The sequence below is a fragment of the Pinus tabuliformis genome, chromosome X (assembly GCF_031772625.1).
Source record: "Pinus tabuliformis cultivar Carrire ecotype Pingquan chromosome X, CPIR1, whole genome shotgun sequence".
Lineage (NCBI taxonomy): Eukaryota > Viridiplantae > Streptophyta > Pinopsida > Pinales > Pinaceae > Pinus > Pinus tabuliformis.
The window spans coordinates 1168718956-1168739383 of record NC_142308.1 but is presented as its reverse complement, the minus strand read 5'-3'; the positions used below and the strand labels follow the sequence as shown (position 1 = coordinate 1168739383).

The following is a 20428-nucleotide window of genomic DNA, read 5'->3' as shown; positions in this document are numbered from 1 at the left end:
CCACCACAAAGAGGAGACTTTAATAGAGGAAGATTTGCACCCAGAGGAAGGGGCCGAGGAAGAGAAATTCGGTGTTATACATGTGGAGAATGGGGACATGGATCATGGGACTGTCCTCATACTAAAGCAACAAGTCAGAGGAATGTGAATGTGGCTAAGGCAAAAGAATAAAAAACCTCAATTTGTAAATAAGGAAGAATCACCTGAAGTAGGAGAATCCTTGTTGTTGAAAAGGGTATTGCTTAAGATAGAGAAAGAGACAGGAGAACCATCTCAGAGAAAGAGTTTATTCAAAACTACATGCAAGTCCAAGGGAAAATGCTACAAAGTGATAATTGACAGTGGAAGCACTGAAAACCTTGTTTCTACAGAAATGGTGGACAATCTAGGATTAGTGAAGACAACACACCCTACTCCTTAGAAAGTGTCATGGCTTTAAAGAGGACATCAGATTATTGTGACAGAACAATGCAAGGTAGAGATATAGATTGGTACTTAAAAGGATGTGATATTGTGTGATGTAATGCCAATGGATGTATGCCATGTGTTATTGGGAAGACCTTTGTAGTTTGATCGAAAAGCTATTCATGATGGAAGCAGGAATACTTACACTTTGGAGAAGGATGGAAATAAGCACACACTATTGCCATTGAAGGATGAAGCAGGCAAAGAGGCAACCGGAAATAGTGTTATGCTGATGAGTGGAAAGGAGTTGTTGCAAGAAGTTGGAAAAGGTGAAGAAATGCATTTTTCTGTCATAGGGAGACATAAAGTAATTTTAACTTCCACAAAGTTAGATGATTTACCTGAAGAAATCAAAACTCTATTGAATGGTTGTGCTGATATTATTTTGGATGAGTTATCGAATGCATTACCACCAATTAGGAGTATTAGTCATCATATTGATTTAATATCGGAGCAAGTTTGCCAAACAAAGTAGCATACAGATTAACTCCTAAAGGGAATGCAGAAGTTGGAAGACAAGTGCAAGAACTGATGGATGAGGGAGTGATCAGAGAGACTCTCAGTCCATGTGTTGTACCAACAATACTCAGTCCAAAGAAAGAAGGTGAATGGCGTATGTGTACAGATTCCAGAGCCATAAACAAGATTACTATTAGGTATAGATTTCCTTTACCACACATGGATGATTTGATGGATTGTTTGAGTGGGTCAAAGTATTTTACTAAGATAGATCTGAAGAGTGGATATCATCAAATAAGAATTAGAGAAGGAGATGAATGGAATACTGCATTTAAAACAAATAGTGGTGTCTATGAGTGGTTAGTGATGCCTTTTGGACTCACTAATGCACATAGCACATTCATGAGATTAATAAATGAAGCCTTGAAGGAATATGTAGGCAAATTTATTATTGCTTACCTTGATGATATTTTAGTTTTTAGTAGAAGCAAAGAAGAACACCTGGAGCATCTTAAGTTGGTTTTAAAAACTCCGCAGAAAGAGAAACCACTGATAAATCTAAAGAAATGTAGTTTCACGAAAGAAGAATTAATCTATTTGGGATTTTTAGTTTCTAAAGAAGGCTTGAAAATGGATCCAGAGAAAGTCCAAGCAATTTGGGACTCGCCTACTCCAAGAAACATATTTGAGGTAATAAGCTTTCATGGTCTTGCAAGTTTTTATAGAAAATTTATGAGAGGTTTTAGTCATATTTGTGCACCAATTATTGAGACAATCAAAGAGACTAATCAACCATTCAAGTGGATAGAAGCAACAGACAGAAGAAGAAAATCATAGAGAAACGAATTTTAGCTTTACTTGATTTTGAGAAAGTTTTTCAAGTTGAAACTGATGCTAGTGGAGTTGCAATTGGAGCACTTTTCAGTCAGAAACAGAGACCAATAGCTTACTTTAGTGAGAAACTAAATGAAGCTAAGAAGAAGTATTCTTCTTATGATATAGAGTTATATGCTATTGTGCAAGCTTAAAAAAATATGGAGACATTATTTTCTACCAAAGGAGTTTGTATTATATTCTGACAATCATGTATTGCAGTTCATAAACAACCAGCCAAAATTGAACCAGAAACATGCCAAGTGGGTAGAGTTTTTACAGAGTTTCACTTTTGTGATAAAACACGCAAGTGGTAAGTTGAACAAATTTGCTAATGCTTTAAGCAGGGTAAATTTCATTTTACAAGAATTAAGAGTTGGTATTGTAGGATTTGAAGAAATGGTTGATATGTATAAAGATGATGCATAATTCAAATATTTTTATGCAGTTGTGCAAAATCCAGCAATTCATAACAGAAGTTAGTTGCAAGATTATCTTATCCAAGGAGGTTTATTGTTTAAAGGTAACAAATTGTGTATTCCCAAATGTTCTATGAGGGAAAACATAATCAAGGAGAAACACAGTGGAGGATTATCTGGACACTTTGGACAAGACAAAACCTTTGCATAGGTAAATGATTTTTACTATTGGCCAAATATGCAAACTGATGTTAAGAGATTTGTTGAGAAGCGCAGGATATGTCAGCATGCTAAAGGGAGAAGCCAAAATACAGGATTGTACCAGCCATTGCCAATACCAGACCAACCATGGGATGCAGTTAGTTTGCATTTTGTTTTGGGATTACCTAGAACTCAAAGAGGGAATGATTCCATTTATGTTGTGGTAGATAGATTTTCCAAGATGGCACATTTCATTTCATGTAAAAAGACTAGTGATGCAACACATATTTCTAATCTATTTTTTTCAGAAGTTGTAAGGTTACATGGATTGCCTATAAGTATTGTGTCTGACAAGAATACAAAGTTTGTTGGGCATTTCTAGAGAACTCTTTGGAAGAAACTAGGTGGCAAACTTAGTTTCAATTCAGTGTATCACCCTCAAACAAATGAATAAACTAAAGTGGTAAACAAAAGCTTGAGAAACATATTGAGAAATTTAATTTATCAAAATCCTATTAACCATACATATCTTAATTTGGTTTTAATCACACTTTTTATCCGACTAAAACAATATCAGATATAGGAAAATTTAAACCAACCACAACCCTTCAAATCATAATATTATGACCCTTACATTTGATCCTGATCCACATATCCGCTGGCATTGAAATGCTTCGATCATGGAGTAAAACAATGAGCGAACCGTTGATTCAAATAATGCGGTTGCCTTATTGACAATATAATTTACTTAAATTTTGGCCAGGTGAAGCCGCTGCTTCAGCGATTGAATTGTCTTAGCATGTTTGTCATCGTGCTCCATTTTCCATTCGTCGATAGAAAGGAGGCGTGTAATCTTGTAGAAACGAGTGAACCGTTGAATGAAATAATGTGTGAACCGTTGATTCAAAGAATCTGAGGGCCTGAGTGACCACAAGACAAATAGAAATCACGGGATACACACAAAATTTACTTCAGCAATAAAATTGCCTGTTGCTTCACGGACAAAATTGACTTGTATGTTTGTCATGTAATGACGGACTATCCATTTTCATGCATTGAAGGAAAGGAGACGTCTAATCGTGTAGAACCGAATGAACCGTTGATTTAAACAATGTATTAACCGTTGATTCAAACGATGTGACTGCTTGCGTAAGCGTAAAGCAATGTATTAACCGTTGATTTCAAACAACGTGACTGCCTGCGTAAGCGTAAAGGAAAGGAGCAGTCTAGTTTTTTTAGTTTCCTTATGGTGCCATTCTTTTTTTCAAAAATGTGGTGATCTAATTTTTGGCTAGATTGTGTGAGTTTTTAATTTACAATTGGTTTGATATTATATTTTGCAAATTACAAAGAGACTTATTATTTCATAGAAAATATTGAAGATAACACATAAGTAATTGAGTTTCTCTTATTTAAAATTATCTCTATTTACATGATAGTTAATTGATGATTATAAGGTTATTATTTTTTTTTAAAAGAAAAATGTATATTTGTTATTTATAAAAATTAAAAGATATTGTCATCATAAATTTTGAAGTTTGAGTTCTGATTCCCAGTAATACCAAGGATACTAAAAAGAAACAAAGAAAGGAAAAGCATCAAAACAGAGACAAAGAAATGGGATACCACTTGATTATCTCTTAATTCTATAATCTCAACAAAACCATTGCCCAACAAAATTGTGGATTTTGGTAAGAAATCAGTGAAACTATTTGATTCCCTGAAATGTGATAAATTTGGGCTGGAATTTTAGGTTGTCAAGCCTCAAGATGCAGACAATGAAACCCAAATTTTTTGTTTCCCTGTTCAAGATTGTCTTTGAATTGCCATAAACTTTTATTCTTTAATAAGGCAAAATGTAGCAGGCCCCAAAGACTAGTCATCTTTGTCTTTTGGTTAGTGTCATTTCATAGACTCAACTTTAATCAGATAACATGAGAAGATGATAAGTATAGAATCATCTATGCTCCACAATAACCTTACAAGCTCTGTGAAACATAGCCTCTTACTTAACTATGACTATCTCCACTTACATGAGACAAATTCACTTAGGGAGTTAACTAAAATTATTTGTGTGTTTAGTGCATATTTAGTCTTTTATTGGCCATGTAAAATATATTTGATTGAATTATAATTTTTTATTACTTATTTTTTTGTGCACTGATAAATTTATTAATTTTTTTAGTCCATTTTATTTTTATCTTTGTTGCTGTTTTGTTATTTTTTTTTAAACTAGATTCAACCTATGCAGATTCCGTTACAATTTTACGAAATAGATAAATATATATATATAGAAATGAAATTACAACATTACCCTATCACAAAATTTAAGGCCATGAGAAGTCGCTACTTCGGCCATTGACGGCCGCGGATGTTTGTCATATAATGACCGGCTATCCTTCATCTTCCAAAAAAACCGTGTAATCGTGTAGAAACGGGTGTCTCTCGCTGTTCGGACAAAAAAGCAATCCTTATTTTCATCCTTTTATCATCAATTTCTTTGCGCGTGGAGCCAACTTGCCAAGTGACTATTGCTAAAACACTGCCATCGCCATCACCACCGTCCAGCAACTAACTAACCATCGGTAGGCAAGAGCTTCAAAATATCATGGCGACTCTGGCGCAGTATCCGATCCGATCTGCTACAGGGCCTTCTCTACAAAGAAGTGGGCTCCAACGCTGTTTTGCTACTATCGTGGCATTCCACCACGCGAATTTTTTTAGCGTGTAAGCTGCTTGGAAATGTGAATATCAAACTGAAACCGGCTTTCATCATTTTAATACAACTAGAACTGGTAGATATTGCTAATTCCAACCATTAAGACCACCCTAGTAGTTTCGAGTTTGCCTATAAAATCTCTGCCCTCTCTTTTTATACAACATATTTGCTTCGAGGTCTGGAGATAGATATTTCTGCCGTTTTCAAAGCACACTCGAGCTTTCTTTCAAGTTTCTGCTCGATGGGCGCGCTGGACTATGTATCGAGTTTCTGCGGGGATCGTACGAGACACGTCAAGCAATTACAGTTGCAGGTATACTGCATCCCCCACTTTTATTAATTAATTATGATGTGTATTTCGTTAATTTCCAGTTTAAATGAGCATTTGATGCTTTTCTGTTCTCTTCTTTTCTTTTTTGGGTCAGAATTGATTAAGAATTCGATACGGATTTATTGTAATTACAAGTTTGAATCGGAAATTTTTTAATCTATATTACTAAAAAATCTTTTGAGATATTAAATTAATAAATATTCCATTTTTTTAAGAGGCTGAATCTTTATATAGAAATAAAAATACAATTTAAGCAACAAACTATTACATTTTTTCTGAAATGGTTTACCATATTCCACCCAAAACTCCAAAATCTAGACAACGCCATAAATTTGATCCTGCAAAGCTGATCATTGTTTTAATTTCTGGAACTGGTGCAGACTGTGGTGTTGAGGGTCCGCAATATAGATTGTGATGGCTGTGAGGAGAAAGTGAGGAAGTCAGTCTCGTCCATGAAAGGTGAGCACTGAGTTTTCGGTGTGGTTCTTTAACTGGGTTTGTTCACATGGTGCATCGCTTTTAGTATTATAAATCATATTAAGATGTTCTCTGATATTATGATCAGTTATACAATACTTCTATCATAAATATAAACCTTAATGGTGATTATATCATCTCTTAGACCAACTTATCTCATGCAATGAATCTCACATGCGCAGGCGTGCAATCGGTGGATGTGGACAGAAAGGAGCAAAAGTTAACAGTAACTGGATATGTGGAGGTACACAAAGTGCTGCGGAGGGTGAAGCGCACCGGCAAGCCCACAGAGATTTGGCCTTATGTACCTGCCGAAACGGCATACCATCCCTACGCTGCTGGGGCTTACGACAGGAAGGCTCCTCGCGGCTACGTTCGGGACGTGGACCCGGGTTACATGACGAACCCTAATCGCACAGACGAGCAGTACACTGGCATGTTCAGTGAAGACAATACAAAGGGCTGCACCATCATGTAGCTGTACAGTCAAAACTATTTATTGGGGCTGCGGTAGCAGAAGAGGCTGCCAGCTTTTTCTCAACGTCCTCCATTCTTGGTGATTGGTCGGTTTCTCCATTTTTATAATTATATTTCTGTGACTGGAGCTCTTTTCGATCTAATGGGCTGTTCGTGAACAAGGTTTGAAAATTATGAGTCTTCATGAATATTTCCGCCGTGCAAAAATATCAAAAGAGAACAGCGGCCATAAGCGACACAACGCGAACAAATAGTGATCGTGTTGAGCTTCCTTGCCCTATTCCTTTATCTGTCATGTCAGCATCCATACATTTTGTAATATGACCCTCAGCGTTCTGTCGGAAAAGACGTGTATTCCCATGAGTAACCGTGTAAAGTATAATGATTTTTCCCATGAGTAACCGTGTAAAGTATAATGATTTTTCCCATGATATATGTACCCATAAGGTCATTCATTTTACGAAGGTTTCAACCATTTACTTGAGGGAGGTAGATCTCCTATATCATCCTCTACTTGGATTTGGATTTGTGGCTTTTAAGAAGGAATCTATTTTTATTTTTTAATTATTAAATCGAGTTAAGCTGTAATAAATTATACCATAACATTAAAATGAAAATATATTAGACTATTTATATAAATTAAATAGCTTATAAATATTGATAAAAAATAATAAATTTTATATCATAATATTAAAATGAAAATATATTAGATTTTAATTTTTTTTTTTTCTTGTTAAGACTAACCTACGCACCACAGGGATTTGAACCGGTGACTTATCGTAAGGAGTGCCTTAACAAGGCATCCATTCACCGTCAATCCAAAGCCCTGTGGGCTATATTAAATTTTAATTTATAAATATGGATAAAAGTTAATTCGTGGAAGGCATGAATATACTTCACATATTATATAAAAAAAATTAACTAAATTATAATTTAATTTAAAATTTTTTTATTATTAATTATAAAAAAAATTATTATGTTTTGTATTTTGGAATAAGATTTTAACAATTTTAATTTAATTATCAATAATTTTTATGTGAATAATAGGGATTTAAAATTTATAGAATATTGTTAGCAGTATACTTATGTGTATTTTTGTTATTTTAATTAAATTCATTAATTAAAAAAATGCAATATGAAATGAGTTATTGTTTTGTAAGCATGTGGTATTGGTGAGTCATGGTATTGACTGATGGTATTGTAACAAAGCCTATTTACATATGAAGAATCCATGATAAAGTGGAAGTGAATATCCGTAATTAACAATCTTTCCCATAAAAAATTCCTTTAAGAAAAACTCCCGTAGCTACCACTTTGCACCATTCATCGAATATTAGATAATTAAAATATTTTTGGTAATTGGATCCACCACCGACTCTACTTAAACTGTCAACTGTCCTTGATTTACGTCATCTAATGCGAATGATGATTAAAATATTTTTGGTAATTGAATCCACCACCGACTCTACTTGAACTGTCAACTGTTCTTGATTTACGTCATCTAATGCGAATTATGTTCGGCTAGGACTACCACTTTCCATGGTTTTCCTTTCTGGCCATTTTCGTAATGGCCGGGACAGGCTTCGCTCTGAGTGTGGATAGAATGGTTGATGCTATTCTATTCCTCCAGGAAGCTTCAATTCTTCGACATCATTGATGGCTTGGCAATCCCAGGTAATTGGTAAACCCCTATTTAGACTTATCTTCACAAGAGTGGACGAGAGTCCTGCCCAACCTGTAATTTTTGCAGGTATAACTAGGAAACCATGTTGTGGTTAATCATGCATTTACTTCTTACACAAAATTTAATATTAGTGATCGTTGGTAGCTTCAACTCCTTCCAAATGACTACTTCCGCATAGCAAAACCAGGTTCTTGAATTCATTTAACTATACTTCTTGAGCTCTGAGTTAAGGTTTAAGGATTGTCGGATCGTTGGTAGCTTCAAGTCCTTCCAAATGACTACTTCCGCATAGCAAAACCAGGTTCTTGAATTCATTTAACTATACTTCTTGAGCTCTGAGTTAAGGTTTAAGGATTCTTTAGTGGAGGGGGCCACATTTTATAACATTAATAAAAAAAATCCCAACTTGTTCAAAGCACAAGTTTATTAATACAACATGGTATCTCTCCATTAGTTTCATTCGTAATACATATTTATATATTTACATTATTTAGTTGGATTGTTGGTGAATTCGGCCGTGGCCATAACGCTCAAAATTTGTTGCATTTATTTTCTTTCTGGATGGACTTCCATTGCATGAAAGGATCCTCTTTACTGTCTTTGTGGTCAGGATATTAATCGGTTTCAAATTTTGTTCATGGTATAATGTTTTGTTTTCAAAGAGAAACACAATCGTTATTTTTTCTTTTTATAGTGCCAGAATTCGATATTCAATATTGGGCTTATCGTTGTGAATATTAATGTTTATTTATACATAATTCTAGATATGAAAATTTTGAGGTTAGCCACCCAGAAAAGAGAATTGATTATGAATCCTATCGTGAGAGTGACAGTCCTACCCCTAGACCATAGGTCTATGGATTGTTGTAGGCCATGGTGAAGGCCCAAATTACCTAGAAACTGAGGACTCTAAACTTGTAATACATAATTATACGTGGCAACTTCTGAAAATAATACATAACAAGAAAAGAATTTATAGGTATAATGATGACGAAAAAATTTCTTGAAAATACAGATGAGGTCTGTTCAATACTAACTGAGTCTGTAAGGACTACTACTCTTCCATTTGCTGACAGAAATTAACAGGGCGACTACCTGCAACAGTCGAGCATGAAGCGAAACAAGGAATAGTAAATCTCAGAACTGTGCTTCAAAATAAGGGAGAAACCCTTAGAGTGATTATCAAAGATTTCAACCCTGTAATAATAAAATAAAATTCATTTTTTCGAACCCAAAAGTAAATAACAGAACATTGAAAGATATACGCAAGCAAAGGAATAATATACCATGTGAGTCATTAAACAAGTAGTAATTTGTATTAACAAAACCATTCCATAATTTTTGGTAACATCTTAATAAAGAAAGTAGGTAAGATACCAACCATTGGCCAAGGATAAAGAAACCAAATTAATAACTTGCACTATTCAAACAAAGGAACACCTAGTTGTAATCAAACCCTCGAGTGATATTCTTCCATTGTGTGGTTAATTCAAAGTCAGGGCCCGAGAGGCCTGAAATATCTAATTAAATAGCAAACCCCTTAACACAAGAAAGGTCTATCTTTGTATGGTATGTGAAGACCCTACAGCGTAAAGGTTTCTTGACCAAACAAAGTATATGTCTAAAACCTGAGAACAGAAACATTTAGAACTTGGGTAAGAGTTATGAGATGTCTCTTCATAAATTGTAATGTTGTCGTCTATAATATATGTTCTCCATCTACCAATTGACTCCTTATAATCTGGGACTTTAATGACCAAGATTAAATTTTAATCAATGGTTGAGATCATTTCTAAGTCAATCTGTCTAAGTATCTAAAGAATTCACACCTTTCTTAATTAATTGTTATTAATTAACCAATTTTCCTAAGTTAGACTTAGTAAAAATTAAATGTTGATTAATTAATTTAATTGAGACATCTCTAGGTGGAATTTCCATAAACGATTTCTGGATTTTAGAGAACTTTTTTGTTTTAGCCTCTCCACAACGTTTCGAGACTAGAGAACCATTTGATGCTTCAAAAATAACACTCTCTCTCAGTGAGAAAGGTGTTCTAGCATTAAACTGCTACAATACCATGTCTCTGTATCATCCTCCATACACGTTGTTGATGTTTGGCCACTATGACTACCTGGAAATGCTCACCAAGCACTGTGCAACTCTCATGTTGCATTTTTATTGTTGTTCACATTGTTATACTACTTCCAACTCTACATATGCAGTGCAACTCCCTCTCATCTATTGTTGTTGCTACTGCAACTGAGAAGCATCTTAAATACTGAATCATCTATGTCTCTGTGTTGTATTTTTCTTTTGATCATCTGAATGCTACTAGCCTCTACACTATCTACTGAAGAATTTTCATTGTTACTGACTCTGCTACTGAGCCTACTTCTCTTTTGTCAACACTGCTCTACGCTCCTCAGCGCTTAACTGTAACTAGTCTGCAACTGTCACTCTGGAATTTGACTACATTAGCTGACATTGATCCATCTTGCTACTGAATATTGCGGGCCCCTGTAGAAAGGTGACGATCCATGAGGAAGACACCTCAAGGGACCCTACCCAAATATGTGCAACCTTGGGACTATAGCTCCATATTGCCCCATCTCACTCCTAGAGGTATAGCTACAAACATGGCTAAATCTTATTTACTCATATTGTTGTTTCTACTACTCTGTTGATGCTTTTGCATTGTTGTTGTAACTACTGTAATATCAGTCTAGTCTCCCTAGATTCTAAAGTGATAGCTTCAATAGGGATGCTCCCTCTGAAACTAGATTTTCTCTAAGTCTCGATCTCCCTATGGGAAATTTCTCTGCTCCCTCTTGGCAACTCGCACTGCCCTTCTACACTAGAAAATGGATTGTGTAGCTCTACACTGAGAATCTTCTAGCTATAACTACTTCTGCATCTTGTAACTAGGCAATTCACATTTCCCGTGTCACTGCAACTAGTTCTACAACTGTCTCCTCGTTAATAACTATAGCTAGCTATGCAGTTGTCATCTGAATGACTGACTGCACCTACTTACATTGAATATGCTATTGTGGTATTGTGGAACCCTCTAAAGGGTTGAACTTGTTGTAACAATTGGAACTGATTTAACTAATCTCCTTGTTGCCTATGTACTAGGTCCTACCCATTCGATAGATTGGAGATTCATACTTTGTCTCATCCTAGATCAGGTGCCCCACTATTTCCTTTTGAGCCTTGTCCCTAGCTGAGACCATTCTTCACTTTGTAACTCGCACTAGACAATTCGTACTCCCTTCGACACTTGTATCTGACAATTGTAAGTTGATTTGGTGTCTAGAATTGCATTCTAGTGAGCTCGCATGACCTCTTCTGTCAATCTCAAAAACTGCAAAAAATTGTGAAACTCAAAAACTTGGAAAAAACTAGGAATCTCCTCCCTTTCCTGCATAACTTCCTGCACTGCTAGTCTCACTCCCTTCTGGAATGCATAGTTCTGTTAGATTCTACTACCACCTGCAACTTGAAAATTTTGATTTCTATAAATAGAAACCCTCTTAAATAAAAATTCCTCCATGTGCGAAATTTCTCTTCATTATGGAATTGAATTTTCTCTAGTGAACTGTTGCAAACCATCTGTGCCGAGACAATAATATGCTATGTGAAAAATTTGAGCTACTTTTTCTCTACCTGTGCTACACTCGTGACTTTTTCCATAATCACACGGTTCTTCAATCTAAACTTGTCTGATCCATGCATTTGTATAGGAAAATCACGCTAACCCACACAGACCTCCGAAAAATTTGTTCTGTTGTTTCTTCTGAGTTGTGAATTTTTCTATTTCGCCTCTTAGCCTCCTATCCATCAATTACTCTCTGATACCATGTGAAAATTCCCTTCAAATGCATCAACTAGAATTAATTCTCCTAATTGATTAACAATTTATTAATTTTCTGATTAATACTGAAGTAATCATACTACAATTTCTCCACCACAAAATATAAAATACTGCGGAAGCAAAATATGAACTGAGAAATGTTGGCACACACAAAAATGACAACATTTTTTTTTGGACGAAAGTCTAGAGGAAAGCCCAACTTGGGAAAATTGGTGCAGTAGCAGCTAAGAGTTCATTTTATTATGCAATAGTGAAAATCTGAGTACAATTTTTGGAAGCCCATCTCGCTATCGAAATAGCAAGATATGATAGAAAATATTTGGAGAGAAGGTTCTCTCCCTCCACTAGCAAAGCTTGACCTTTGTCTCCCTTTGAAACCTGGTCATATAACCTTTGCACGGGAACTCATGGCTTATGATTGATCCACACAGTTATGCTGGGAAAACCTGTGTGATCCTTGCAGTTGTACTAGGAAAACTTGCGTGACCGTAACTGTGATTCATCAGACAATTCCTCCCAACCCTTGGAGTTGTCCCGGGTTAGCTTCATTATGGAATACTTCAATCACTTGCTTTTGCTTCTTTGGAACTAGAAACGCTCCTTCAAATCACTATCTCTTCCCCTCTGAGAATTTTTACTCAATCTCTGACTCGATCTCTCTAACTGTCTAGATCATTGAGTGTCTGCAAACTCTATTATCCATCTACCTATTGACTCCTTATAATATCTATTGGGGACTCCAATGGCGAAGATTAAATCTTAATCAATGGTTGACATTATCTCTAAGTTGATATGTGTGTGTCTCTAGAGAATTCACACCTTTCTCAACTAATTACTATTAATGAACCATTTTCCCTAAGTTAGATTTAGGAAAAATAAATGCTTGTTAATTACTTTAATTGAGACATCTCTAGGTGGAATTTCCAGAAACGATTTCTGGGTTTTTGAGAATTCATGTGTTTTAGTATGTCCACAAAGTTTCAAGACTAGAACACCATCTAATGCAAAAAAAAATAAAAACAAATAAATAAATAAATAAGTAAATAATAAAAAAATGCTAACACTGTGAGCTCGAGTGAATATTAAATTTTTAGCAAAGAATCAGTAGTATGTATAAAGATTGACCTACCTAGAGAGGGAGAGTGAATGTCGAGCACATGTATTACCCTATAAATCAACCTTGATGATTATGCAATTACACTAGGGAATATGAAGTTGCCATCCATAGCATGATGAGATAGGATTTCAAGCCAGGAGGGTCCTTACATTGTCTGTTTATTTTTAAACCATAAGTTGCTTGTCTTTGACCACCTATGATTTAAATTTTCAATCAGGTAGCAGGTTGATTATCATCTGGTTGGATCTGAAGGTTATAAGTCTCAAAATGCCAAGGCATGACACTAAAAGATCCAATTTGGGGACAAATTTTGATTTTCAATTTTCTTTTAACTTTGCCCAAATTATTGTACATCCAAATAGTTCAGGACTCTTGAAGCTATGCAAAGTCATCATCAAGCTAACCATGTTGTTACATACCTCGATTTCGACTTCTCGTCAAGCTTTGGAATGCATCTTCAAAAATAGCTAGCACAAGTTGAGGATTGAATGCAGGAAAATCAAGTTATCAAGGTGAATAAAATGCAAAGTGCACTTGATGGATTTTAGGAATATCGTGAAGCAATTAGGTGCAAGAGGATAGTTATACATGGAGTGGAGGGTAACACAAACCAAGTTTTATGCAATCGATGGCTCATATTAGTCAACGCGCAGTAGTCAGCCAAATCTGTGGTATGCGAGACCCACAGGCTCATTAAAGTATAACGTGGGGGGATGGTTCCGCATTAAATGGTATGACAAAAAATGCTAGTATGAAATATCAACGGTTGATATCAAAAGCATAATTCCCCCCCTCCCCCCCCCCAACCCAACATATTTAAAACCACTACAAGGGCATCCTGCTTAGCTATTTTTTGTTTTCATAAACCACTTTTGGTTTTTTTCAGTGTTGAGCCTTCATTCCCTCCACCACTTTTCAAACATGGTTATATATTTATATTTTTCCAAAATGTGTCAAAAGCCCGAAAGCACATGTATTGTAAAGTTTTGAAAGGGGGGATTTCATATTTAAAAAAAAAAAATTCTAGTAATATGTCGATATATATATATATATATATATTTTGATTAATATTTTGTAATTAAAGGAAAATCATTATGTTTTTCAAAACTTTTTTGAAAATTGGTAACTACATCAATCTTATGACTTCAACTCCTATGGCATAGTACATCGCTACCATGGAAAATTTGTCGAAAGAAAAAAACAACATCGGTACATTGAGTTGAACTTCATTCAGGCATCCAATGATAGTGCATAGGTCTTGAGACGTTTTAGTTGGTCTTCTAACAACAGTTACAACAACAGTTAATGTGGAGACTATGGAAATATTATCGGACGAAAACACCTTGTGTTGGTAGATTGACCTCAATTTCCCTCAGTCATCGAACGTAAATGTATAGGTTTTTGTGATGATGGCCTTCGGCTAGATGTCACTAGACCGACACAATATTTTTCGAATTTACAACGATTATGGAAAGGGATTTCGAAGAAGACGTATGGCATTGATGACCAAGGTTTTGATGAAATTTTGCACTATAACTCAAATGCCAACTTGGGATGTCCAAATTTTGACAATATTGCACACAATGTTTACTGGAATCTAGATTTGTCTTAACTTGCGATGATAGGGGGTCAAAATAATGACCAAAGGTTGTTGAAAATTGAGTTAATTTGTAGTAGTGTAAAACAAATTTTCTAGGTATTGACTGAGCACATTGTTCATCAAGCACATAAACATAGCTAGTGCATCAATAAGTTTGAATGGCACCATCATGAACTCGTAGTTACCATAACTTGTTCTGAATTCCATTTTATGAATGTCTTCATCCTTTATCCTGACTTGGTGATATCCTGACCTTAAGTCAATTTTTTGAAACACGGTAGCTCCTCTTAGCTAGTCAAACAAATCACCAATCCTTGGTAGTGGATATTTATTCTTTATTCTTGCTTTGTTTAATTGTTGGTAATCAATTCATAACCACATTTATCCATCCTTCTTCTTCACAAACGGAATCAATGCTCCCCATGGTGATACATTGGGCCTGATATACCCTTTATCCAATAACTCCTTTAGTTGTAGTTTCAATTCCATCAATTTAGAGGTGCTCATGTGATAAGGTGTCTTAGATACTACCACTCAACTAGGAATTAGATCAATAGAGAAATCAATGTCTCTTTTAGTTGGTAAACCTGGTATTTCATCAAGAAATACATTTTTGTGTTGTTGTAAGATGGGGTGGTTCTAAAATTTGTCTTTGATGTCTTATGATAAATTGTTCACCTAAATCATGAATAAATTACACCCTTTTTTACTGCACTTCTTTTCTTGTAACGTTGAAATTTATCTAACTGAAATGGGCTTCTTCCTTCCTTGTAATGTTCTTCCCTCACCTTTATCATCTAGGCATTCCATGATTTATTGTAACAATCCACCTTAGTCTTGTGGCCTACCAGCTAGTCCATGCCAATTAATACATCATATGAACCCAATGGAAGGATGTTAAGCTTCATTGTTTTATCCATGCCATCTGATTCTAGGTGGCATGATTCTACCAATTCTATTACTTTATTTATGGACCTTGTGGATAATTAAACCATCTATGACTTGGTATGCTCCTTTTGCATGGTACAATCCTTTATTAATTTATGGATAATATAACTAAGGTTAGATACTAGATCAATTATAACTAAAATAGATTCATTAATGATCTTACCTTCCATCTCGATGACTGAGGCCTAGAGATATTCTTATTGATTGTCCAATGTAGCGTAAATTTAAGGCATACTCTGAGCTATGTCATTTATGTTCACCGCCTCTTCCATGTTGAATAATCTTTTTCCATTTTTCTTTTGTGGTTGATGGAAATCCTTTCACATGTGATTTCCTCCACAATTCCAACATTGAATTTTCATGTACCCCTAAACTTCCCTTCCTAATGGCTTGGAGGGTTGCTCTTTGTTATCAAGATGTGTCCAATGGAATTCACCCTTGGCATGACTGGTGAATTTCCCCCTTTTTCCATCTACTTATGCCCAAATGGTTTTAATCCTTTCCCCTTAAAGTTACTCTAATCTTTCCTTTCATAGTCAATTTGGTTCTCAATCTTGTGTTTGGATTGTTCGTATCAGTAACCAGTTTTCTAGATAGTATCTTCCAATGTCTTATGTTCATTAAACTCGATCCGGTCTCTGAATGACTAAGGCATCACATTGAGGTATCTTTGGCTTTTTACTTTTTTGTCTTTGATACTGTGATATCTCCTAACTTTGAGATTATATTGTAAATTTGTATATATTCATTGTGTTTAATTGTTCTTATTTTAAAGACTTATCCTTACGCGTTGGAAAAATCTCTAGATTATATTCTCGAAGGAGAAACTTTCAAAATTTCCTTGAGGGTTTTATTTTTCCTGCAAGTGTTCAAGGAACAAATTCTTAATTAGGGTTTGGAAGTAAAACAAGAAATCAAAACTGATTAAATGAGAATAAAAAAAAGGTCGAGTGTCAAATATTACCTAAAGGAGTAAACATTTTCAAAATACCATGCCTTATCTCGGAAATTAAACCATAATTTTGTGATTAAAAACAAAATGTAGAAACACATATATTCCGATAGGGATAAAACCCTAAGGAAAATTCAATAAGGTTTTATATAAAAAATACTGCAAACAAAATATTTTACGACCATTCTAAAGTAATTATAATAATGGATGTGGTAAAAATTTTGTTCAAACTATTTTATACCCATATAAAAAACTTGGAAAGTTACGGTTTTCATTTATGGAAACCCAAGTACAAGGTTAACTAAACAATTTACATATATATATATATATATATATATATATATATATATATATATATATATATATATATATATATATATATACACCAAGGGAAATATAATTCTTATTTAGCTCACCTGTAAGGATAGAAGGACATATCAAAGCTTTAACCTTGCTTGACAAATATAAAATTAAAAACTTTGTTTAAAGACAACCATAAGAACCCTTAAATTTCCTGCATTGAAATTTTTAGGGGTTAAACCCTCGGGAAATTAAAAATACAAATGAAATATACTGAATAACTAAGAGAAAGTTAAAATTTCACCTGAAACAAGGAGCCGAGGAGAAATTACTCTTCGCAATAGAAGTAGTCGAGCAAGGGAATTACATATCAAAAGTTTATAATTATAAATTGAAGAACCCTTGAGGATATTTGGACACCTTGGAACAAAAAAAATGTCTGTACAAGAATACAAAAACTAAAAAGGATGGTTGGTTAAAACTATTAAATATGAGCACTTTAACTTTGCTCGACAAACCCTGTTGAGTGTAAAATCAAAAACCTTGTTTAAAGACAACCATAAAAACCCTTAATTTTCCTGTGTTGCAATTTTTAGGAGTTAAACCCTCAGGAAATTAAAAATACAAAAAAAATATAGTGAATAATTAAGAAAAAATTAAAATTTCACTTGAAACAAGGAGCCAAGGAGAAATTACTCTTCACAACAAGAGTAGTCAAGCAAGAGAATTACATATCAAAAATTTATAATTATAAGGAGAAGAACCCTTGAGAAGATTTGGACACCTTGAAACAAAAAAATATGTATAGGAACCTAAAAAAAGAGAAGTTGGTTAAAACTGTTAATCATAAATTCACTAACCAACACAAAAGATAATCGTAACATACTCGAAAAGAAAATATTAACTCTAGCGTGTTGAATCAATCAGAAAATACATTTTCACCCAAAACCCAAAAAGAACTTAATAAGGTTTGAAGGAAAGGGCATGGTCTTCATTATCCAGTGTTTGCAATGGCAAGGGCTAACCAGCGTGCCATAGGGCATTAAATGCCCAGTTACCTGCATACTCTATAACAAAATAACACACCGCGCATATTTTTTATTTATCTAGCCACAGCGCGCGTGTGTTATTTTGTTATAGAGTATGCAGGTAACCGGGCATTTAATGCCCTATGACAGACTGGTTAGCCCTTGCCGTTTGCAATGAGAAGCAAGGACAAAATGGGTACCAAATGAATGTTGGTACATAGTCATTCAACCAAAACGAAAACCCTAATGATGTACGTCGTTGACCAACTAAAGTAACATCACAATCGTGGGAATTAAGGTTCACAAATTCCAAGTTACATCACGTGAAGGGCATGTGAAATGATTGTCGTGGTTCAACAAAAGAGTGTCACGATTACAAGAGACCTTGTACCAAGTTTATTTACTGCCATGTCAAATACAAGGTGAGCTTATATACATTTATATATGAATACATTTTACAAGCTTGAAAAAAAATGTGAAAGTTGAGCTCTATGAACACCGTAGTTAGGTCCTTTATAAAATTATAACCTGAATTGCAACATTGCAACATTTCACCACGTTAACATAGGAATTCAAGATATATATATATATATATATTATATGAGGTGGAAAAGGATAAATCATATACTTCTCTTCTCTTCTTTTCTTTTCTCTTTTCTTCTTCTTTTTTTTTTTTTTCAGAAAGAAAAAGTTGTATTGTATTATATTGAGAAAATACATATGTGGAAATAGCTCGAGGGAGAGGAACCTTAAAGATGGATGCAGATAATACATGTATACAGATACATGAAGGAAGCTGTACCCTGTAGATGAAGGAAAATATGTATATGAGGGACAATATGTAGATGAGGGACAATATGTATATACTACGGAGACTGGGGATGAAAAGGGGTAAACCTTGTTTTATATATTTCATGTATACACACACACACACACACACACACACACACATATATATATGATAGGATCACAATGGTTTTGGTGTTTTGGTATGGATATGTATATATTATTTAATAAATTAATATGAGAATATTTTTGGAATACAAATATTTTGTATATATTACTGAGTTGTTATAGTAATGTTAATAAAGATTGAAGAACTACTATTCAAATACAATAACATTTATAATAGAAATTGATTAATGGTAGATAAAAAAGAATTATATTGAGTTTAAATAATAAGGAGAAAATGTATTATGTAAGCAGAATCTTTTTTACCTAGAGAAGGGTATCAAAAGTAATATAAGCAAATATAAAATAGAAATGAACAATCTTGAAGTAATTCTTGTTTAAATGTTGGAACTTGAATCACAAGTGAATATTAGAAAAATTAGAGAATAATAACAAGAAGAAGTATGGCCAATTACTAAAGTATAAAAGAGTAACAAATAGATATTATAAAAAAAAAATTTAAAAAGTGTATTTAATAAGGTACATTACATATATAAGGTACATACTTCAATAGTTCTAAGAATTTATTTATATAGTAATTTGGTGTAAGCTTACCCAACTCGAGTTCATGAAATTCTTTGACTTTGGTATCATAATACCTTTTACATATACTTCTCTAAAAGATATTTTTTAAACTCACCCCATGACAACTCCCTTTTCCAAATGGCTTTGACGTTGCATAAGTCTTCTGACCATATATTTGTTGTCACACCCCTATCCTGGTGGTGGTCTTTCAACCGCACATAGGCAGGTGTGGCACCGCTACCTGATTTATTTTCACCAATACTTTCAAACACAGACTACGGCTAACATTCAATACTTAGAATATTTTCACTTCACTAAGCATTCATCATTCATTTTACACAGCGGAAACATTCATCTTTAACTTCATTCATATAAAAGTACACAAGTATAATATTCTTCAAGGGAGGGGCAACTCCCTGATTAGAGATTTCCTAAAATATATAATAACAGTATAATTTACAATTTCATATATAAGGTCAGCCTTTCAAGGCAACCCCAGAATTACCTTGGGAAATTTCCAAACTTCACTACTTAAGTCTGCCCAAGTTGTCATTCAGATTGGCCCCACTATTGTGCAGCCTCACCCAAGTCCACCATTCAGGGCAGCCCACCCTACCATGTAGCCTCGCCCAACAGTGCCGCACTTCATCGTTCACACTACCAGCTTATCGTGCCCGGAGCTCAACTCATCGTGCCCTGCTCGTATCTCCCCAGCGCCCAACTCGTCGTGCCCAGTGCTCCTCGACTCGCCCACCTGGTGCTCTGTGTCAACTCGCTCACCTGGTGCAACCATGAAATCTTGCCCACTCGGCACTCTGTGTCAACTTGCCCGGCCAGCGCCCGTGTTAAATTGCCTGCCCGATGCTCCGTGCAAACCTGCCCCAACCTTCCGCACTTCCGTTCACTACCCGACCTACCACTCAGTCACTGCACCCGTAGGTGAACCCTCTATGCTCTCTGACTCGTTTGACCTGTGGTACCCACACTCATCTTGCGGCTTCGTTTTGCTTTTCACCTTGGTGCTTTAG

The 20428-nt window shown here is 34.9% G+C and overlaps 1 protein-coding gene across 2 annotated transcripts; it reads left to right on the top strand.

The window, feature by feature from the left end:
* The first annotated feature begins 5221 nt into the window (after window positions 1–5221).
* LOC149144066 (heavy metal-associated isoprenylated plant protein 23-like) lies at window positions 5222–6881 on the top strand. Of its 2 annotated transcripts, XM_089449587.1 has the most exons (4): window positions 5222–5449; window positions 5848–5926; window positions 6127–6427; window positions 6458–6881. In XM_089449587.1, the coding sequence occupies exons 1-3, from the start codon at window positions 5378–5380 to the stop codon at window positions 6420–6422; spliced, it is 447 nt and encodes a 148-aa protein (XP_089305713.1). In that variant the 5' UTR covers window positions 5222–5377; the 3' UTR covers window positions 6423–6427; window positions 6458–6881. The 2 variants fall into 2 exon arrangements, with proteins under 2 accessions (XP_089305713.1, XP_089305712.1); XM_089449586.1 differs by having other exon boundaries at window positions 5226–5449; window positions 6127–6881.
* The last annotated feature ends 13547 nt before the right edge of the window (window positions 6882–20428 follow it).